Raw genomic sequence first — 23787 nt, 5'->3', positions numbered from 1 at the left:
GAATTGTGAGCTGTAGGCACAGACTGAAAACATGCTCATAAAACCTCCCCAGTATATAATGAAAATAACTTGTTCTACTTCAAAACCAAAGGATATTCCTGCAGAAGTTCGGTGGGGTTTTTAACTGTGTTGAACATTATCTTCTGTCATTTGATGACATTTTTTTGTTGTTTTTTCCCCTCCAAAGCATCTTTTGTTGACACCACCTAGAGCCAAAACAGTAAGGCTGGTGTACGAGGATAACAGTTAATTTATTTGGGTGGCAGGCTGGGTTTTGGCTCCACCGTGCAGCTCACACATATGAAGTCACACACCTGAGCTTAGAAATTGGTCTGGCTGAGCATGCTTCAGTCTTTCCTTAGCAACCCGAGCTACCCAAACCACACCAAGGCTGTTGTTCCTCCTCTGTGCTGAGCAATGGCAGCAAACTCCGTGGTGTTGGGGTGGGGTTTATAACCAGAAATAGCACAGTGATGCCTGCGATTGCACTGAGTTGGAACTCAATGGTCAGAGCGTCTTCCAGTTGCGTATTTCATTGGTTTCCTGTTTTCAGCGTGGTCCTGCCACGAAGGTTACTCAGCCTCTGCAGAATCTGGGTATATTCAGGGAGGGATCACATCACAGTGCTGCTTTTGTGCTTTGCCCTTGAACATCAGTTGTGGTTCCTGGGTGAGCTGGGCCTTTGATCTCACCTAGCGCAGGAGTCCTTATGTTAAGTGGTGCCAGGGAAGTGTGGGATGTGTTTTGGGTATCTTTTTCTAAGAAATAACAGCGTGTTGTGCTGAAATACAGTCTGCTGGGGCGGAGGGACGGGGACACAACACAAAATGCTCTTAGGGAGAACTGATGTTAGAAACCGTAGTGCATCTGCTTTTAGGTAATCTGATATGAAAACTATTGAGCTTTCTATAAGAAATATGCAAATAACACTTCCTGTCTGTGTCTGTGACTTTCTAAAGAACTTTGCTTGGACTTCCGAATGTTTTAGAACCTGTTTGGGCAAGCTTTTTGCCCTTTCTGGATCAAATGGTAGTGTTACCAGTGAGCGTGTTGTGACTGATTTGTGGAGTGGGTGGTGGACTTAAAGCAACGAAGAAAAGAAATGAATGCGGACAGCAAAGAGCCCGCTAGGTTTCAGAGGGCTCTGGTGGGTGGCTGATGAAGTGCTTGAACCCAAGAACACGAAAGATACACGTGTAAGCTGGCAATGCCATGGCTGGTGCTGTCAAGTTATCTCAGGTTTTCCTCCCCACCAATTTTTATCGCTATGTTAACTGAGACGCAAATAATGTGTTCATGTTGTTATAATGTTCTGCTTTCTGTCACTTCCTTAGCATAGCTTTAGAGTTTCGGAGAGAGTTTATCACAGAGTATTTGCAGGTTCAACAAAGCTGCCACACATCGTCTGTCCGTAAGCCTTACACTTTATGGATGTTATGTAGTAAATTTGTAGTGGTGCAGGTAGAAATGATACAGGAGGATTTCAAAATGTCCATTATATTTTGAATGACTTATGTTAAAAAAAATGCTTTAATACGAAGAATAAACTGGCTAGATGTACTGGATGAAGTTCAGGATGTAGGATGTTGCACACTTTTGCTTCTCTTATGAGTCAGTCGAAACATGTGTGCATATATACTTTTCTCAGTTTAAAAACTGAATAATGAGCATATTCTACAGACTTGTTTGACTTCTCAGGATGCAGGTTAACCCAGCTTTTGAATTTGCATGCTCTGATAGTCTGTTTTAGCTTCAATACTACACAAAAATGGAAGTTCTTCCTTTAGCTCGTTTGTTTGTTGCAGTTTGCAGTTTGCTCATCCCCAAACCAGTAACGTTGAAGTGGTCGATATTTGTCTGAGTTCGCTTAGATTTGTGCCGAATGTGTTGTGAATTATAGGTTTGGTTTTTTTAAAGGTTTCATGCCAAGATGTGCACATTGAGTCAAGAAGATAATTGTACTTTTCAGTAATTAGCTGCTGGTAAGCCAGTTAAATAACAGGAAAGGAAACTGAATTTACCTGCTAAGGAGAGCACTGAGTCTTGCAGAAGATGGTCAGTAGTTCTTGAACACTTTTATCTTTTCTGAAAATTGATGTCCATATTAATCTGCACAGAAGGGCTCCGTGGTCTCATTAGAGATCAGCTGTATAATTTACCAAGTGTTAACGGGGTAAGTTCTCCCTTGTGAAGGAACCTTAAGTGTAATGAGTCAGAACTCCTGACTGCAGGGGTTAGTTAGGAAAGTGGGTGGTGTGTCAGTGAAGTAAGACAAAATTTTCACTGCTTTAGTCTAGTAAGAGTGGTTGGCAATTTGGTGCAGAGCCCAGCGCTTCTTTTCGTAGCTATAGGCAATTCAAAGGATATTAAGTTGTGCTGCCACACTGGTTGTATAAGTCAGTTTGAAAACTAACATTTAGCAATCCAGAGAGGAAATTTTTTCTTCTGTTGATCATCAAGGCAGCGAAACGCTCTGGTATGCAGCAGGGTCCTTGGGAACATGTCTGGATTCCCAAGGGAATTGAAAAGGCATTTGTTATGTAGGCTTAGAAGTACAAAAGATGTTTCTAAAATGTGACAAATTGAAAAGAAGGTGTTAATACCTTTATAAAACTTACAAAGCCTGAAAGCTAAAATTTCAAGGTAATTAAACTTGCTAGGGAAAGGAAGAAGAGGAGTGAAATGACATCTGAGTTTAACAGGATAAAGTAGGCAACATGTCAAGATGTAGTACTGTGCAGCGCTTCAGGTAGCGAAATTCAGCGAGAGCCGTTACAGCTGCTGTTCATGCTACACCTTTCACAGCCTCACCGTTTAAAACCTGGGTTTCTGCTGCCAGCAGTGATTGCAAAGCTCGTGGGAATCCAGAGACATGCGAACGGGGGCTGTCATGAAATGCCCTGCCCTGTAACTACTGCTTACACCAGATGTCTGTAAGCTGGTGTGACAACAAGGCTTGGAGTGTAAATCCAATTCTTGGTTGTTTTGTTCGTGTGCAGTGTTGTGCTGTTCAGTTCTTTACTTAACTCTGCTTGTCCTGGACTGTCATTGGACATTGGCATTTAAAATACAACTTAGTGCAGTGAATGCTCCATGCAGGTGAGATGGGCAAAGGGCACTGAGCTTCTGACCACTTAAGTAGTGAAGGTCACAGCACTGCTGCAAATGTGGCTAGGAAGTGCTCAAAATGGCAAACCCAAGAGCTGGTGTCGCCTCCCGTTATTAAGAAGTGCTCGACATCACTTCTGTTCCAACTGGCAGTTTCCAGGAACGGTAAATCTTTTGTTTCAACCACTAGACGATGGATGCCTCGAACTGTTTTTGTTATGAATTTTCCACTCCCCCTAAACTTGGGGATTGATTTCAGTGAGCCCTTGTTCTTGATGGCTTCTGACTAGCGGGTGTACACTGAGCCCATGTAATGGGAGGGTTGGCTCTTGGCAGGTCTGCAGGCAGCGGCCAGGTGTCAGGGGGGTGAACACAGGGGGCTGTTAGGTCTCTGTGCATACTGCACCTAACCAGGCTTCTAGTCCATGCTTTGCTGCTGTATCCAGTGATTTCCTAAGTGCTTTTAAATTGAAATCCCTTTACATGAAGTATAATGGAATTTTTGTTATTATATTAGATTTTTAAAATGAAAATAAAAAGCCTAGCCATCTAACTATGAGAAGCATAACTTAATTTTCCCAGTCTGTTTTCATGCTGATGGTTTTGTTGGTTTGGCTGGTTTTTGGCCTTCTTGGCCCAGTCCAAACGGATCACTGCAAACTTAGGATCCTTTTCCAGCTGAAAGTAGAACAGAAATTTGGATACAGAGATAGTGAAAAACGTTACAAGATCCTCTTAAACTACAGTGGGAATGAAGCAGTTAGTTAGTCGACTTCGTCTCAATATTGAAGCCTGAGTTCTGGTAAGTGGTACTATGTGCTGGCACTTGAAGATGCTTCTGAAATGAGGCTGCACTAGATCAGTCAGTGCTGGAGGACTGATGGCTTAAAGCTTTCTATTTATAAAGAGGTGCACTGCAGCTGGGGATGGAATGGGCGGAGGGAAGCTGCGTGGTTCCTCTGGCAGCAGCAGTCTGCCCTGTAGGTAGGGTGGATTTTGCACGCGGATATGACAGAAACCCATGCCAATATATTTCCAGATGTTTGAAAGGAAATTGTGTAACCAAGAGTGGCACCGCAAGGATATAGTATTTGGTTTGTGTGTTCTGGAAGCTGCTGATGCTGAGTTTTCAGGCTGAACGGCGTTCCTCCACTTGGGCTTGCAAAGGCTGAGTGTCAGGCTAGAAGTAGGATTTCCCAGTTTCCTTGCTAGCAGACTACTGTTCTGTCATTTTTCCAGAGCAGCTGCTTAGAATGCTTATCCCGGAGGATTTTATTATGGCAAGCTGCTGCTGAATAGGAGGGCTCTGGGTAACTTTGTCTTGCAGCACGCTCGCTCCATCTCTCTTTGTACTCGAATGCAAAAATAGCAGCACTTAAGCAAATTTTATTTAGTTTTCGTGCTGGTGAGTCAAATTGATGAAAAGTAATGTAGTTCTCAACAAGCCTCGCTGCCAGTATGAGTGAAGCATATGTAATAGATGCTGAAGTGAGAGGTATGCGTGGTGAAAATTGAACTTGGGCTTTGTGCTGCCTCAGCATCCTTCAGTTCTGAATTGCAAGACCGGCTTCTGGACGACCATATCAGTCGTATCAGGGCACCGGAGCTTTTCTTTGCAAACACCAGCATCATTTTGAGTTTTCAAAGGCAGCGTTTGTCATTGCAGCTAGGTGGAATATCCAGATAGCAAAGAACTGCAGGATTGTCAGCTTTCTAAATGTAATTCCCAGTGCCTTCTGCAATGAGAGGGGCTGGGCTGGGGAAACAGGATGGCTTTCTCAATTAGTCTGATGTTCATAATTGGTATTTTTTTTTAATATTGAAACAAACTGGAATCCTTGTATTACTTAAATGAGAAAATGGTGGACATTTATAATCACTGAGGAAAAACGGATATACAGTCTTCATGCATTTAAAAACATTATATATTTTCAATTTAATTTAATGTTTTAATTCTAGCACAGCAGAAGGTTTGGGTGTGTGACCCCTCTCTATAGTTTGGGCCTTAGTGAAATTCAGCAGTTTGTGTTTAGGCAGCAGTGACTCTCCTAACTGTGCTGCAGCCTCTTGCAGCATTTTAGGAAGACTTGTTTTATGGTAGCATAGCCTGACTTCACAAAAAAACAGCCTATACACTGCTAATCATTTTCCTTGTCTTACAGCTATAATACACAGAAATACATGTCGGGAAGTTTCCGTTAGGAGCTATCAGGATATTTATCCCATCTCTGTGAGCTACTGTTCATATCAATTTTAAACGGGTCAACATATTGGACAATTTTAAATGGGTCAACAGTAGGACTTTAGCCATTAAGAAGAAGAGGAGAGGAGCAGAGGTGACAGAAGGCTGCAATGCAATACAACTTTCTTACACCATTTAAGGAGTTTCAGTTCCAATACTTGAGGGATATCACTGTTGTTATAGTAGCTTTCCTGTGTTACTATTTAAATCCAAAGGTGTTGAAAATCTGTTTCAGCCTTTCTACTAGAGCCAACCTTTTTTGTGTGTAATCGCCACCTTGTTGAAAGAATCACTTCTTCACCTTGGTGCTCCCTCTGACTGGGAGGCAGACAGCCTGTGGGACAGGGAAGAACACGGCAGACATCGCGCTGGAAAGGTTGTGCTGAGCAGAGCTCTGTAGCTTGTCGTGGCAGCTCCTAGGACTTGCTGAACTGATAGCAGCAGCTCACATGGGATGACGATGTTTGTGCCGGTAGGACATCGTAGGAACATTTGATGTGATACCAAGTATGTGTGTCTAATACCGCTCTCATCTCATAGGTGCAGAGCTGACTCAAAGGGCATGTAATTCTTTTTTTTAAAGGTTTATTTTGTTTTCCGACGTGTTGTCCAAGCATTTCAATGGCTCACATTCCAGTTTATAAATAAATACAATCCTTAACCTTGCTTGGCATTGTGACCGCTTCTTCCATTTAGATAAGTTTCCATTTTTCTAATATTTCCACTTTACTTTCAGGTTTTATAGTGCTCAGAGAGCCCTAGCAATTGATCCTAGGGCCCTTCCCCCACTCCTTTACATTTTCAGATGTTTGAGGTTTGGTTAAAGGCAATTACTGCCAAAACCTGTGCTGCTTATTTTAGGTAGGTTTTAGTTCTAGGACATGGTTAGTCTTGCTGATTTACATAGGCCTTCGTAATTACAGTTTTGAGGAGTACCCTGTGGCTGTAATAGTGTATATGACAAAACTGATTTCCTATATTCAGCCTGCTTCTGGATCTCCCAGATGTTTCTGTTAAAAGCCTTTCCATATGCAACACACGCCCAACGGTTCTCAATAAAGTTGTTTCAAGGGTCCTTGCCTAATTCCCGTACTGACAGCTTACAGCATTTATAATACTGAATATGAATTTTGCTGTGCAAAGGCTAATAATTTTGATATATTTAAGACTGCAAACACAGAATCCATGCCAAAGCATGCTAAACAGAAACAAACTGTGATTGCCAGAAAGTAATGGAAACAGCAGTTGTTTGTTAATTTAGTCAGCAAGTGCCTGTGGTTAATTGCAGTGCTTTGAAGAACCCTAATTATTAACTGTTTCAGCTTCTTTCAGGAATACTGAATCCAGCAGTTCTGCAACAGTGGATGTTTAGTGTTGTTTTTTTTCCTTGTAATTCAGATGATAAGGGAGCTGCAGCATTTCTGGGGTTGAAAAAGTTAGGAAAATTGCCAGAATAACAGTGGAGGTGAATTACTGGGAAGAGAAGATGGAGGTGGACAGTGTAACAGGAGACAGACTTGGCTGCTCTGCTTTCCCTTCCAGCTCACCCTCATTTTACTTTAAAATGACTCATTTTACTTAAAATTACTTTAATTCTCATTGGAGAAGAGTGGATGTCCCCAGCCTGGGTTTGAGGAGCAGCATTTTCATGTTGTGTGGAGCAGCAGAAGACTCGGAGCGTATTCCTCTGTGCAAAGGAAGATTCCTCTGCTGCTGCTCCTCGTTTCTTGAGAGAGGGAATTGCTGGCTGGGATATGCTGTCTGTTAGGCCACAGCTCTGTTCAGCTCTCTCTCGCCTAAAATGTTTTTAGGTCTGCCTGCCTTGCTGAGTGGGACACATTAAAAAGGTGCTAAAATGAGCTTGAATGCTGCTATATTATACTCTTAATTCTCTCGATGCTGGGATTCCTTTTCTTGAATCTTCTACCAAATTTCTCCAGTCAATTTGACTTAAAAGTGTAATGACTTCAGACAAATTAATCTGACAGTTATAATTCAAAGATTCACGTAATTTTAGTATTTTTTCCATGCCATTTAGCTTTAGGCTAAGTTTAAATAACTGCTGCTGGTGTGCTTTCGGAAGGTGATTTAAAGCAGCTAGGTTGCACTTTTGTTCTGAGGATCCCGTAGGATGCTCTCCCTCCACTGATGATGCATGAAGAGAATACGGAGACTAGTTGGGATACCTTTTAGGTTTTGATGTTTAATCTGGACAGATGTGCTTTTGATACAGAAGGATTTTTTTTTTCAGTTTAGCATTCCAAAGTAAGCAGAAGGTATCTAATTTGAGAGACATTTGTGAAATAACTGGAAAGCTGTAGTATGTAGAATATGTAGTTATAGCTATATCAAGGTTCTTGGTTATATCGTGTGACCAGATAATAAAACTGGAAGTGACTAGTCAAGTGTCTTTCGGGTCTTCAGCTGGATGGAGCAACAAGTAATTAAGTGCAATACAAATGGAAGGCACCAGATATAAACTAAGTCACGTGGCCTCAGACAGGCATTTTTTAAACGTAGCTAATACAACACGTTATTTTTACTGGAGTCTAAATTTTTGCCTGTAATCCTTGAGGGGAAATAGAAGAAAAAAAAAGCTACATTGTAGGGTAGCTTTTTTTAAAAAAAAACAGTTTTGAATTGCTTTTATTGCTCTCTTTTCTACATTGTTGTAATATGCTGTTCATGAAAAAATGATTGGTTTGTAGCAAGAAAGTTTTTTCATTTAATTTTATGGAATGTTCTCATCAATAGCAGAAGTTTCCTACTTTCTGTGTAGGTACCTTTTGCGTTGTGTCAGTCACCCTAAGGACCTCTGTACCATACTGTATTTATATCGCAATCACTAAATACAAGTTAAATATAAGGGTTGGCTGATAGACAGCTTGGAGAATGGCAATGTCTGACTACCTAGCCAATGATTTTAAAAAGGAAAATGTTTTAGGGCGAGAGGACCAGTGGATAACAACTACTACTGTGTATATACGTAATATTTATTTTATAGTTGATTATTGATACCTGTGACTTACGCTGAGAGCAGTTCACGATTCTTTCCAGAAGAATGCTGGAACCTAATGGTGTCTGACTTTCTTGTCAATGCTTGCCTTTAGTGACATCTATGTGGATATGTAGATATTATGTAGGTACTCTCTTGCACAGTACTAAGAATTAAATCTAAGGCATCAATATTATTCTTTGCACTTTACAACTCACAGTTTGTTACCCTTTAACATGTGCAACTGCAGGTGTAAACTGGGTTTATATAGTCCTAACCTAAGCAGTAGGAGCACAATGGGTGTGACACGCTAAAGGACAAGTAAATATTAATATGTCAAAAATTAAGAGTCGAGCCTTGTTAAGGTGTAACAAAGCCTGTAACGTAGATAAAGAACATTCCAAAATAATAATTTTGTGTAAGTGGCCTCTTGGTTCTTTCCGAGCCTGTTATTTTCTGTAATTCAGGACAGAAAGCAAAGGGTGCTTGGTGGGTGCAAGAGGGAGATGCTGCTGCCTCTGTCAGTGCATTCAGGTGCATTGAGTGTCAGCTGTGTGCCTAGCATCCTTTGTGTGGCTTATGCTTTAACGAATTTATACCTTAAATCTGGGCAGCAAATCAGAATGAATTACATGTGGTGGTCCAACATCATGCTTCAGAGATGAGTAATTACTGCGAATTAGCACATTTTCTGTCTGCAGATTCAGCAGGCAAATGTTTTAGGAAAAAGACCAAAATGTTGCTTATTAGCACTAGGTCTGGCATAGTGCTGGTTCTTTTCCTTCCTTTGACTTTTTGGCCACTGGAAGCAACTTGAGAATCCTGGGAGATAAAAAATTGGGCATAAGCTTCATTCAGCTGTAATTTCATGTACATATGGTAACCAAGTCGTTGAAAATGTGAAAATGTAAAGTACTTTTCTAAGAAAGCAAAAAACACCCTCTAAATACAGACTTCTGACATCCTACTCACCATAATTTTCTAGGAAATTAATTCTAAATAAAAACTATGATAATATGGGTCTGAAACCACTCAATTTTTAATAATTAATTATTTTTGTCATCACTAAGTGATAGAATTTCTTATAAAAATAAATCCTGCTGAGGATTGTTGCAGTCAGAAGCAGATGCTGTTGATCATTCTTGTGCCACTTGTAGTGGGTTTGGTAGATCTGTGATACACTTGTAAAAAGTTGTTTAGAAAAATAACTGACAATATTGATTCAGGGTCTAGTCCTCCAGCGGAGCTAAAATGTGTGTGGTTAGTAGAAATTAAGGAGTGCTGTGAAGATAACTTGAGCATACTCAAGAATATGGTGATGCTCATCATTAATGCAAGAATTCAATAAAAATCTAACACAAATCATTAAGGGGGCTTGCTTTCAAATTCTGGTCGTTTAAAATACAGTTTTAGAAGTGTATATCTAATTCGCTGTTCTCATTTGAGATGTATATATAATAAAAATAACCAGTAGGCATTGCTGTTAAAACCAGTAGTACAGTCTGTTATGCTATGAAGAGATTAAGAGTTTGCAGATCAGCTGAGACATTGCTTCACAAAAGTTGGTAGATGTAGGTCACAGTTTTTTCATGTGTTCAGGGGCTTTTTGTGCTTCAGAAGTGTGATCTGCATCCTGTCGTTGAAGCTGTTCACAGCTTAAAAAAAAAAAAAAGCGTAGGTCTGCTTCAGCTGAACTACTTCAATTTTTTACCTGTCTTTTGTATGTGGAGTATGTAAGGCTACTAACCATGCTTTCCTTCTGTGTCTGGAAAGCTGCAGCTATTTTTCCAGCTTTTAATTGGCATTTTCCTGTTGTATCGGGTACTTTCATCTACTAATATATCATCATATATATCATCATTCTCTTGTTTCTTGCTGACTTCTGCAGTTGCTTAAAAAAATAAGTTGTTGAAAATGTGTTTTGAAGGGCTATTGATGGAACTTAAATCCATATACCTGAGCTTCAGCTTCACTGAATAAATATTTCTGGTCATAATTTATTGATATTGCAAAAGATCTGGAACAAATGAAAGAAGTGCAGGCAAAATTCTTGCAGTCATGTATGTCATGTTAGAAACCCTTGAAACATGAGAGGTAAATTTTGTTGACATCTTGCACTAGCTGTGTCAGCTATGCTTATTTTTTTTTTTAATTTGTAGTGTTAAAGCAATACTTTATTCCAGATGTCACTATTAAATACATTCTTGGACTTGCACTTCTGTAGTTTAGATATGAGTTCATATTTTATTTCATTGAATTCTAGTATTTTTGTCAAGAATGCTCAGTACGTAACGTGTTGTTGTATATATTACTCATATGGAGATCACTAAGCTTTTCTGTATTATAAATGATTAACTAAAACATTTTTTATATTTGTATTAATTTTTCTTTTTTTTTTTTTTTAGGTCCATTTTCCAGATACAGAGAGAGCAGAATGGCTCAACAAGGTAAGGGTAGTAATTAGCACTACTTAAAAAAACAACAACAACAAAAAACATAGTGGAGGAGATGGGAGGATTTGAGTTTAAAAAAAAAAAAAAAAACACAACATGGAAGAATCGAAGAACAGGATGGTTTTTAACTTTTTATGCTCTTTGTGCATTTGAAGTTTGTAGTTGGTGATCCAGTCAGCCACAAGAAAGAATCATGATAGATTACGTCTATTTTCATGATGTTGAGATTACGTATGATTTTTGGACAATGACTTTAGATGACATTAAAATAATGACAGCTATAATTGCGTGGAAGTCATACCAGCTGTAAACACAGTTTTTTATATTCTCTTTGTCTGGGATGCTTTCCAGTTACTGTAGAATCCTGACCTACAATCTAAAAATAAACCAATTTTGCAGTTTTGATTTGTAACTGTAATAATAGAAGGTACAGATCTATGTACCTTGGGTATTTTAAAATATTTTTCATTCAAAGAGCAAAGAAGAACAAGTAAATTAGAAAATAGCAAATAATGCAAATAGACTTAACCCTCATCACCCTTCTCTCTAGTGTTCAGCATGTGCAGACTGCATTGAATTAATGTGATAAAAGACAAAATTTCTCAATATTACTTTCTTTCCTCCTCCTGTGGTTGATTTGTGCAGGTGTGTAAAATACACAATAATTGAGATGAGAAGTCCAGAAAGCTTTCTTGTCTGTTAAGTGTATGTAAATGTATGTAAAAAGTTACCACTTCTTATGTCTGTAATGAACCGTCTAGAGATCTGGTATGTTCAAAACTTTATACATTTCTTAACATATGCCTTTAAAATTATTTTTGATCATGTTGGAAGTTGTATTCAATGTAGTTTTTTCTTTTTTCTTTTTTTTTTTTCTTAGACTGTAAAGCAGATGTGGCCTTTTATCTGCCAATTTATTGAGAAGCTCTTCCGGGAGACCATAGAACCAGCAGTAAGAGGAGCAAACAACCACCTCAGCACCTTTAGTTTTACAAAGATTGATATTGGTCATCAGGTCAGTTTCTGCTGAAGTTTTTTAAGAGGTTCTACTTAATGTACCATGTTCATGTATCTTGTTTAAATCTACAAAAAAACACTTCTCAAGGACACTGGGTGGTAAGCCTGATTCTGGTTTCTGTTGTAATGTTAAAATAAAAATGTGTTAGGCTTTTTTTAACACTGTTCAGGTTTTGGGGTTCTTTTCCTTGCTGTCTCTCCTGTAGAAATCTGCTGGAGGACAGGTGGGAAGACTCAATGTAAAGTAATTCCTAGTCATGTGGAGTACATAACAACGTGATTTTAATACTGTTCATGTAATGCTTTACATTAAGCGAGCAGGAAACACTATCCTTTTCTTATCAGATGATCCAAGTGCAGTTACCTTGTCTTTTAACAAATTCGTTTTTCAGCATGTGATGTATGGAGTCCAGTCACAAGGCTGCTGGCTCAGCTTTTCCCAGGGCTGCATAGAACAATTTCAGGGAACAGATAGGTGTGTTCACCTGCTGTTCGTTCCCATGAAAGAAAGGGTCATGGTGTATAACTCTCACATGCCTGCAGAAGAGCCTGTTTGACCAGTCCAAGCTAAGAATAAGTTAACGTTATTTGCAATAGGTTGGGCACTACTTATTCTTACCTGCGTGGACCAAAATTTTACTTTCTGAGATTTAAAAAAAAAAAAGGCGCACAAAGTACTTTACATGCTATCTTTTTGTGGAGATTATGGACTATTTTCCATCCGTTCTGACCGGATTCCCCTAAGGAGTAGTTGTTTTAGTTGCACGGGGAGGTGACAAATTGCATTGTCTGAGAGTGTCAGATGTGCTCCAGTATAGAGAAATCAGATGTGTATTGACTTGGGGGGAGGGGAGGAGCATAGAAACTTGATATTAAATCTTTGGTAAATCTTGAAATCTAGCGGTCTAAACCTAGTCTAATTGCCAGAAGGGTTGTGATTGAGCGGATGCTTTTGATTGTTTTGAGCTGAACTAATAGAGTTGCTTCTTTAATAATGCTTAATGCCTTTTAATAATGCTTGTAGTAAATGTCTAACTTGTTTACCTTTGGACATGAATATTTGTATATTCACCTTTATTTCTAATTTAAGAGTTTGATATGATGTATACAGCAGAAGCGTCCAACTTTGATTTGCTTCGTTGTTTCAGCCGCTGAGGATAAATGGTGTAAAAGTGTACACTGAAAATGTGGACAAAAGGCAGATCATTTTGGATCTTCAAATCAGGTAGCCTTTATTTTCATATTACAGCTGTGTCCATGCTTTAGAATATGTGCCTTGTTTGATTGGACAGTTATGCTGGGGTGAGAGGAAAATAATTGCTTTGGTGCACAAATATAGTTACCTCTAATTGATTGCATATGAATGGAGGAAGGAACTGCATGCTGTAAATAGAATTAATCTGAGGGAAGTAGTGTATCAACTCAGTGTGTGACTGCATCACTAAACTAACATTGTTTAATTAAAAACAAAACAAAACAAAACTTTCCAGAGCTAAAGCATGATCGTTTTTTTTTTTTTTTTAAATGCATTAAAACTTTGTCATCGGGTTTAGTCTAATCTAAAATTTCAGTTATAAGATGTTTAGGTATTTTTGTCTTTCCTCAGTTACTTAGATTCTTTATAAACACACTATCAGATAAACAGAATGATAGTAACTTGTGCTCATACCACCAACTGAAGTAAATCTATGTATTATATAATGCTCAGCAGCTTCAGGTTTCTTTGCCCTTTCCTCGTGACCCCTTTTATATAGGTTTATAAATAGATCTAGCCAATGCTTGCCAAAGTCTTTCTCAACACTGTATCTGCAGTTACAGAGTTTTTTCAGAGCATGCTCAGTGAATCCAGTAGCATTTGTGTATTTAGTAGTCATAGAAAAATCGTACAGTGACTACTTTTGCCTTTTTGTAGCACGTGGAAAGGCCAGGTTTGTCAGTCACTGATGATCCATCCAACAGAAGCCTTCTGCGTTTCTTGCTGCTTCCCTGGCAGTAACCAGCAGGACAATTGGGCCTCTCAGCCCGTTTTCCAAAATCAGTTCTGAACTTTGAACTTGGTTATTCTTAATTTTGAAATATTTATCTAAATCCCAACTATGTTGAAGATTCTAGGCTTCTTTATCTAAGATGGGCCTCAGAGTGTTAAGAGAAGATCTAAAGTGGCTGCTGCATACTTTCCTGGGTTTTAGAGTTGGGAGGCTGACGACCTCAGCAAGCAAGGGCCAATGTCTTTATTGAGTTGAATCACTTTGTATCTGTAGGAAGAAGAGAGCTATCCACATCAGGGCTAGGTGGTGTTGGACAAAATACAAGCAGGACTTTTTCTAGAGAGTCTTTCACTGGATGGATGCTGCTAGTACTAAAAGAGAAAATATCTTCAGTTTCCTCTTTGCTAAATATTTGTAAAAATGAAATTTCAGGATCACATTTGCAAAGGAGCACTTTGCTTTTATCTTACTAACGTTCAAAATGTGTCAAAGCTCATGTTAAAATTTAAAAGTCTAGTTTCTGGTGACAACCATGTGTAAGGGGAAAAATCTTAACTACTTGAACAAAGATAAATTCTGAATAAATTGTTAATAAAATAGAATAAATAGAAATTTTACATTTGCTTACCTACATGAATGTAGTAAACACTTGGGGGAAGATAAAGGTTCCAAATCAATAAAAAATAAGATAAACTCTGTCCAATTAAATGTAAATAGTAGTAGAGAAGGCCAAAAACAATTGAGAGATTGAGGAAATTCTTAGTAATAGCATACAGGTGAGTTTTGTCACCTTCTTGTAGCACAAAAACTAGAGGTACCGAAAGAAAGTTTTAGGCTGCAGATTTAAACACACAATTATTATTTTTTTCAATGACATTCTTGAATGGAGAAATTTGCTACCGTTGCATTGGCAGAAGACAAAAGTAAAAATGGGTTCAGTAGACTTTCTAAAAATAATGAAGATAGTCCAAAACACAGAATCACAGATCACTGTAATCTGGGAAACAGTCTTAGTGCTATTCTTAGTTGTCAGATTTTTTTTTTTTCCCCTCTGGGTATCTCCTGTTGACTACATTGACCACATAAAGTATGCTTTGCTTCTGGTCTGATTGAGTACAGCCGTTCGTGTATTCATACACTACTGTCCTCATTAAATAGTAATCTATCTTTGTGATCTGTGCAGGGGTCACAAATATTTCTCAGATATTATGATCTGAATGTATAGAATTTGCTTACTGAATGAGTCTTCAACTTGTATGCTATGTTACAGTGGAATATTCTGTACTACGTTGACTGTTGATGGACCCAGCCAAGTATCTTAGCAGATAAAATCATATTTAACTTTATTACAGGGTTGAAAGTTGTTGACTTTGTATCCTCAACTGCAGTTTATTATTCTTTTACTTCAGTTAGTAGCCATGTTATTGTGGATTTTTCAAAGGAACATACTAATACCCAGTCTTCATTATACAAATAACTTGAGTTCACCTTTCTGCTCTCTCTAATGTGTTGTTACATAATTATATATAGATTGTTTAAAATGGTGAATTAAAAATTATAAACCTATTTTTAAACTGTACAGTCACACTACATTCTTTCTGTCATGATGTGGTCTATCAGTTCCCCAAACTCTGGACACTTAGAATAGTCTGAAATAAATTCCAATGTTGCACGTTACAAGAATTTTTTGGAACTATTGTTTATTTCTGTTTAAAGGCTTGATAAGATTGCATTTGTTTGAATTCACATAGACAGCATCATCTCACATGGAGTGCAGGAGACTGCAGATGCTTTTGAATAAAAGATGTCATGAATGCAGTAACTCTTCCCTTCATTTTCCTTTGATTGCACCTTGTGGCTATTGGTTGTCGGGGGAAAGGGGCAGGGGTCCTACCCTCCTGCTTATGCTGTGAGAGTAATTTGTTTTATCTTGAGTTGATCTTTAAGCCATGAAGAGAGCAACTCCATTTTCTTCATTATTTCCCAGACGTTTCCATAATGAGATTTCACCAGACTCCTAAAAAGTCTGAACAGTTTTTCACTGTACAAGTTAGGTCTTCTGGAAAATAAGAAGCTTTTTGAGAATTCAAAATTAATACAGTTCTGCAACTAGCATACCTTACATGACAATCCTGTATTGGTAGCCCCTTCTTGCTAATGGTTGATATTCCTGTGCACCATAGAAAGGAAAAGATTTCAAACTTGAAAATGTAGTTCAGTAGAGCTATTCAGCATATGAAGTCCCACCAGCATTAATTTGTAACCTCTGCAAATACTATTTTTTAAAAAAAAGTTTCCACGGTTAAGTTATAAAGCTAACCAATTCAGATTTCAGGACTGAAGTGTATCAGTTCTAGGATTTCTCAAGCAATTGATCTTGATGCAGCTTTTAATAATATGACACTGTTTTCCATGCTTTTGTTTATAGCTGTTTGGGCTTCTAAGGATAAGCTTGGAAGAACAGTAAACTACCTACCTGTTTTTATTAGCAGATATCAGATTAAAAAACATAATAATAATAATCTATCCAATTACTACTCGAACAAATTGAGGAATAGTAGTGCTAGAAGATTGAATTAAAGCTCAAAAGGGAATAGGAAGTCTTGCAGTTGCTCCAAGAGACAAAAGTTTAACTTGCAGAAGCCTTGCTTCTACTGCAGGATCTGGAACAAGGTGCCCTGTAGAGGAAAAATCTCTTTTCAACAGTGTCTGCCCTTGCTTAAGCTGCTTTATCTCCTCTCTTAGTTCCTTATTTCATTTTCTTTAATTAGGCAGTCTATTCAGGAAGCTTTTCAGATTTCATTTATCCTTTCCTTATAACCCATATCTTCATAGGTAGCCTTCTTCTCCAGCCAGTAGGTATGACTCCTAGTTTGTTCTTATTGTCTCTCTGTAGAATCATTGACAATACTAATTTCCTTGTGAAATGCCACGAGCTATCATCCTAAATTCCTTGTTAAATCTCAGAACTAGTTTGTTTTTAGACCCAATATGGCTCACTGTGGTGGTTTTACCTGGCTGGGCAGCTGAACTCTACCACAACCTCTCTCTCACTCCCCTTCCTCAAAGGGAAAGGGGGAGAAAATATTATTAAAAATGGGGTCAAGGGGTGAGATAAGGACAGGGAGATCACTCAACAATTATTGTCACAGGGAAAACAGACTCATGTAGGGAAATTAATATAATGTATTGCCTGTAACTAGCAGACTAGAACAGTGAGAACCAAAAGAAAACCAGAAACACCTATCCCCATCCACCTTGTTCACCTTCCTCTCCCCTGGCTGGTGGCCCAGGGGTTGCGGTCAGTCCCTGAGGCTTCATTCCTGCTGCTCCCTCACGGTCCCTCTCTGCCCCTGCTCCACGCGGGTCCCTCCCACGGGATGCCGTCCTTCCCGAACTGAGCCTGCGGGGGCTGCCCACAGGCAGCAGCTCTTCAAGAACTGCTCCCACACGGCTCCGTACCACGGGGTCCGTCCCCCAGGAGCAAACTGCTCCAGCACGGGTCCCCCACGGGCGGCAGCTCCCCCCAGACCCCCTGCTCCTGCGGGGGCTCCTCTCCACGGGCTGCAGCTCCGGCCCGGGGCCTGCTCCTGCGGGGGCTCTCCATGGGCCGCAGCCTCCTCCAGGCCACATCCACCTGCTCCACCGGGGGCTCCTCCACGGGCTGCAGCGTGGAGATCTGCTCCGTGTGGGACCCGTGGGCTGCAGGGGGACAGCCTGCTCCACCAGGGGCCTCTCCACAGGCCGCAGGGGAACTTGTGCTGCGTGCCTGGAGCACCTCCTGCCCTCCTGCTGCACTCACCTTGGGGGCTGCAGGGCTGGGTCTCACTCCTCTCTCCCAGCTGCTGTGGTACAGTTTTTTTTTTCCCTTTCTTCAATCTGCTCTCACAGAGCTGCAAACAGTTTTGCTTACTGGCTCAGCTCTAGTCTAGCCACTGACAGGTCCCTTTGGAGCCGACTGGAGCTGGCTCTGATCTAATGTTGGGCAGCTGCTGGGCCCTACTCACAGAGGCCACCCCTGCAGCCCCATGCTACCAAACCCGTGCCATGTAAACCCAATACACTCACAGCATGTGCAGTTCTGGAGAAGATTCGCTCTTTTAGGAGAAGATTCACTCAGCTCTCTGCTGATACATGTTTGACCTGTATGGAGCTTCAGGGAATGCAGCAGCTAAAATCTGAGGCTGTGTTCTGTGCAGTTAATTTTTCAGCCTTATCACATGGGCAAAATAGATGGGGATTTTACGATCTTCTACAAATCTCTCTGATATATAGGCCAGCATGTGCACAGTCTTAATCCTCTGACCCAGTAAGGGGTGCCCCCCAAAATGGGATGCAAAAACTCTTCAAGGGAAAATTTTCGTTGTTTTCTTGTTTCCTTCCCTCTCCTTTCAGAAAGGCTTGATTCTGTTTTGGCTTAAACCTTGCTCGGTGAATTCATCCAGCTCAGCATGCCCAGCTTATTGAATTTCTAAATATGACTGTTATAGCAAGTCTTTGAATAATTCAGACAACTTTTGATTTGTAGCAAAATAACAACCTCTGTATAGTGCTTCTCATGATTACACTGCATGAAAGTGGGTTTAGGAGCACATAGTGTCAATGAGCCTTTTATAATAGCTTTCCTAAAATGGAATATGAATTGTGCGTCTGTTATTTCCCCAAAATAAGGCTACACCTGTGTTTTGTCGTATGCATCCTTCTGGAGATGATAGCATACTTCTTTGTGTTAATTACTGAGTGTTTTGATGATAGCGGTGATGTTTTGAGGGGCATGTTTTTTTTTTTTTTTTACTGTCTTTATGTTTTAATGTTTACATGTATTTTTTGTGTAGACAGATGCAAAGTATTGCTATATGCAGAGTAAAACTAACACTTGCAGTTTAGTCTATAAAAATGAAATGTTCACTTTTTTTTTTTTTTTTTTTAGTTTCGTTGGAAACTGTGAAATTGACTTGGAGATCAAGAGATACTTCTGCAGAGCTGGCGTGAAAAGTATACAGGTGAAGTTCAATATTTTTCTTTTTTATTTTGATAGCCAGTCATCACTGAATTGTCGTTTGCTGATGAAATCATTTACACATTGCCAAATTACACCACTAATTGTATAATTTTGTTGCTTAATTTTTTTTTTCATGATTGCATAATATTGATATTATGTAAACTTCAGTAACATGACTTAGCTGAAAGGGTACATTCAGATATAGAGCTGTTTTAAATCAGTACCATTTTCTGCTGGAGAAGATAGACATAATTTCACATGAAGCCAGTGCAAGTGTACGTGTGAGATATAGGTTCATGAGGGGGGTTTGTGTACCTTAAAACTCTTTTTTATTTAATATCTCAGTGTTAGATGTGATTATTAGTTTTAGGTATGGGCGATCCTACCTTTTGATAATGTTTCACAAGTTTCCTCAAATTTCTGGTGACAGATCTCTCTAACATGGAGAAAAAAAAGTATGATTTTTTTTTGTCTTGAGATACCTATAAGCATGTACCTACTTTTCTTCTAACACGTATGGATTCTACTGTTTTGTTTGGTACCATATTTGTTTATGTTGAACTATATAATTAATCTACTTCATACTTTTAGCAAAATTACTACTGACATGACATAGTATCATGTAGATGAATGAAACGATCTGTAAGTCCAACTCTTTAGTGCCTGTGTAAATTTTTTTTTTATTTGGATGACATGATGATACAAATACATATATACACAGATAGATAGATATCAAGAATTCTTCCATACTCAGGAACTTCATGAATTAGGAGTGTGAGCATTGCCAGTGAAAAGATTTTGTTTAAAGCTCAAAATAAAGTAAATTCTATTGCCTTTTTTTTCCTCCCATCCTCTAGATCCATGGTACTATGAGAGTTATCCTGGAACCACTAATTGGAGACATGCCCCTAATTGGAGCACTATCACTTTTTTTCCTTAGGAAACCTGTAAGTACTATTATCTCTGTTTCTAGTCTTTTTAGATTGTTGATGATAATAGTCAGTAAACGATGAAGAATTAAGCAGCAAAAGGAAACAACTTGGGAAATCACTATTATTTGGTTGAACTTAGTTTCTCAGAAAAATAGTGCAACACATTTTATGAATGCTAGAAGAAAAGGTGAATAATAATTACTTTGAAATTATGAAACGTGTTGTGTCAGAGCTGTCAAATTTTCCTTACAAGCCTTATGATTAAGAGGAGAGCAATGGATACTGTCTAGGTGATTTGTAAGAAAGCTTTTGATGCTGTTTCCCCTGGCAGTCTGCTAGAGAGCATGGTCTGTGTTAAAATTCCACAAGATCTGTGCAGTTGTTTGGAAAACTGTGGCAGTACTACTCACCCCAAATTAAAGTCAGAGTGGATGTATTGAGATTACCTACTCTGCTGATTAAAGTTTTTATGTTAGATAGCAGGTAAGTGATTTCCATTACATTTACCAGAGACCCAAGTATGAGAACAGGCGAAGCACAGAGATAGAATTGGCATCCAAGTCAATCATGACAGTAGCAGAAGTTGGAGGGGGGAATATGTCACGTAATTCAGTTGGAAGAAGTGCTGGGCCAAAGTGCCTGTTGGAGCAGGAATAATAGCCAAAGCTGCGCCAGCGGTGTCTTGCTGGTATGAAGATGGCATAGCTAGACCAGGATGTGTAAACAAGAGGAGAGCCTGCAAGACATGTTCTGTTTCAGGTATGGCATTTCAACAAAGATATTAACCAACTGGAGAGTATCCAAAGTAGGGAGGTGAGAATTAAGTTGATTGTCAAGGACAGACCAAAAGAATGGGAATTATTTAGTTTAGAGAAGACTGAGGAGAACATATTCTTAAAAAATGTGAAGGGCTGTTATAATAAAGCAGCACACAATGCTTTCTGCATATCCATGGCAGATAGGATAACAAATAATTGCAGCAAGAAAGATTCAGGATGGACAAGTGGAATGAGAGAGAGTCTGAGTGGTAGTGCTAGTGAGGGACTGCAGTAGGCTGCCTAGAGATATTTTGAATCTCTGATGTCTTTTAAGAACAGACTGGATATGCATCCATTAGGACTGACATAAGTATAGCTCTTAACCCTTCACAAGGTTCTGACAAGGATGTCCTCCTTCAGCCTTTTGGCAGTACTTTGCCTGATGCAGCCCAGAATACTGTTAGCTTTCTTTGTTGCAAGGGCATGTTGTTCAACTCTGTGTCCACCAGGAACCACAGGTCCTTTTCTGTCAGGCTGCTTTTACCTGGGTGGTCCCCAGCACGGTGCATAGGGCTGTTCTTCCCCAGGTTCAGAACTTTGTACTTTTCCTTGTTGAACTTCATGAGACTCCTGTCAGCCTATTTCTCCAGCCCATCGAGGACCCTCTGGGTAGTAGCACAACACTCTGGTGTGTCCGCCATCCTCCCCAGTTTTGTGCCATCTGCAAAACTTGCTGAGGATATGCCCTGCCCCATCGTCCAGATTGCTAATGACGATGTTAAACAGGACTAGACCCAGAATTGACCCCTCAGGTACATTGCTAGTTACTGGCCTCTGATTAGACTTTGAGTCACTGATCGCCACCCTCCAGACCTGGCTGTTCAGCCAGTTTTTATCCCACCTCGCTGTCTCCTCATACATCAACAGCTTGTCTATGAGGATGTTATGAGAGACAGTGTCAAAGGCCTTACAGAAGCCCAGATGGGCAATATCCACTGCTCTCTCCTCATCCATCCGGTTGGTCTGTTCATTGTAGAAGCTTATCAGGTTGGTCAAGCGTGACTTCCCCTCGGTGAATCCATGCTGACTGCTGATGATTTTCTTCTCTTTCACGTGCCTGGAAATGGCTTCTAGGTCTACCTGCTCCATCCATACAACAACCTCGTTTCAGAAAAATATAAAGGAGTGTATAATGCACATTGCACGTTTGCTGGGAGAAAATCCTTTGATATTGTATATATGTGTGTGTAAGGCAGTTTCAGTGATTTGAACTTTGATACTCCTTTTAATAGGTACCAGTAAGAGGGGTTAACAGCAAATAGGAACATAATGGAAATTCTTATTATATACAGACTTCTTTAAAGAAAATAATTGTTTCCATCTATGATTCAGAAGTATACATTCCATTGGAAGCTTTTGTGTCTCAGATATGTTCTAATTACACTGTAAAAGTCATGTCAACATTTAACAATTTCAGACTATGCCAGGTCATACGTTGCAAGTATATGGGTTTAGGCACTTTGAAACAGTCTCTGATCATCTTGGTTTTCTCATCAGTCTGCAACTCTGGAAAGTTGATTTAGTTTTCAAGGTGTCAAGGGATGTGTGTGTATTCTTTACTTGAATAGCATCAGAAAGCATGCTATTAGAGTCTTCAGTGAAATCCCATTCTTTTAACAATTATTTTGAGCAGATGTCCTATGGTAAATTTTTGCTGACTCAGTGGAAAGATGGGCTTCTGAGAGTGTTCATGTATGGTATAACGAGACCTTCTAGTGCTGGTTGCTTCTTTCATGTGGCTTGTTTCATCTCTGTAGCGAAACCATGTTTGCTTGGGTAGGGGGAATATAGACTTAAGTCTCAGTAAAACATGTACAATAGGAAATGGTTTGCAGATAATTTAGTGAGCTCTTTCGCAGAAGTGAAGTACTTCATGCCAAACTGATAAAAACATCATTGCTCTTATTTGGAGAGAATTGGGCACCAAATTTCAATTTCCACACATTTCTTTGAAGTGGGTCTAAACATTAGGGAGACGTCTGCTTAGTTTTGTCTCATTTTTATCCTCTGACATGAGTAGTATGGGTTTAGGGCATCTGTTAATGTTCATGTTTACATTGGCAAACTAAGCAGGGCCATGACAAGGATTTGAACGCTGCATTACAACAGTCTGCACTTTGTAATCCTTAGCATTTTATTCCCCTGGTCTTATTTTGCTGCTCCTTGCTTTTATTTTGCTGTTTAGTGCTCTCCCAAACAACTTCCAGACTCAGTACAGCGCACAGTTTGTTACAGGGACTTGCCGATAGGCAAGTTAAATGCAAACAGTCTTTTCTGGGGGAGCAGGGAGAAGAGTTTAGCTGTGTGGACACAGGCTTTATTTCTTATCTATGGGGTTAAGAATGGTCCATGACCTGTTCTTAATGTTGTCGATGTGGCTTGTGTCATCTCTCTGTTCTGTTTTGACTTCACCGAGACGGAAGCCAGCGTGCGCTCCTCCTGCAGACAGAAGCCTTTCTCCTGGCACACTCCGTGCCTGAGCCATGACAATATTATTACGTATTATGTCTGGACTACTTCCTTAGGGTATGCCCTGCAGCTATTGCTTCTTTCTTGCTTTCTAGGGGAGAGGTAGGAAAACTCGCGTAGTAGCATAGCCCTACTGGACAGGGAGGAAGAGATCAGCAACAGGTGTGCTTGTTGTCCCAGGCGGTTCCTAATATTTCCTCTGTTTCCCACTCTCAGCATCATCCTCCAATAGCTTTTGTCCTAACCTTTCATTCCTGCTACTTTCAGGACCTCTCCAGTTGCATTTTTAGCTGCAGTAAATGTTTCCATCCCTCATCCATTCTAAGGTCTACACAATTGCTAAGTGCTCATCTCAATCAACCTGCAACTAAGCCAGTAAACCGAAAATATAGCAAACGAAACACCTCTCATTTGTCGTCAGTAGCTTGCTGAACAAGTGACTTTAGGAAAAACTTTGTTAGAAGTAATTTTGTCTTTAGTCCTATCCCCATCCCACCTTAACAGGGGTCTGGTTGACTTAGTGATACAAAAAAGGATGGGAAATAGACTAAACTATTAAAATTAAAAAGCACCTCACCCGCATCACTCCCCCCCTCCAAAAAAAAAAGTTACAAAATTATTGAAGTATTTTTCACCCTACTTCCATTTAAAAACTAAGCTTGGTGGTCAAGTTCCAAGCAAACCGAAAGTACAGAAAATGCATCTGGAAGCATGTTATTCCATAGTTTTAGGTTATACACAGCTCTTTAGTTTTTTTCCCAAG

The 23787-nt window shown here is 39.6% G+C and overlaps 1 protein-coding gene and 1 long non-coding RNA gene across 4 annotated transcripts in view; one reads left to right on the top strand and one right to left on the bottom strand.

Moving 5' to 3' along the window:
- ESYT2 (extended synaptotagmin 2) overlaps positions 1-23787 on the top strand; it is an 84591-nt gene that overhangs the window by 17381 nt on the left and 43423 nt on the right. For all 3 annotated transcript variants that reach the window (XM_080578562.1, XM_080578561.1, XM_080578563.1), the window contains exons 2-6: positions 10751-10792; positions 11679-11813; positions 12964-13040; positions 18734-18806; positions 19663-19752. In XM_080578562.1, the coding sequence (XP_080434688.1) occupies positions 10751-10792; positions 11679-11813; positions 12964-13040; positions 18734-18806; positions 19663-19752 (417 nt within the window). The remainder of the gene's footprint in view (positions 1-10750; positions 10793-11678; positions 11814-12963; positions 13041-18733; positions 18807-19662; positions 19753-23787) is intronic.
- LOC308188979 lies at positions 14330-18725 on the bottom strand. The gene is made up of 2 exons (XR_013945919.1): positions 17070-18725; positions 14330-15862 (listed from the first exon to the last, which is right to left on the bottom strand). It is a non-coding gene; the product is annotated as an uncharacterized lncRNA (long non-coding RNA).

This window comes from Anser brachyrhynchus, assembly GCF_964034855.1.
Source record: "Anser brachyrhynchus genome assembly, chromosome: 2".
Classification (NCBI taxonomy): Eukaryota; Metazoa; Chordata; class Aves; order Anseriformes; family Anatidae; genus Anser; species Anser brachyrhynchus.
This window is presented reverse-complemented; position numbering and strand designations above follow the sequence as displayed.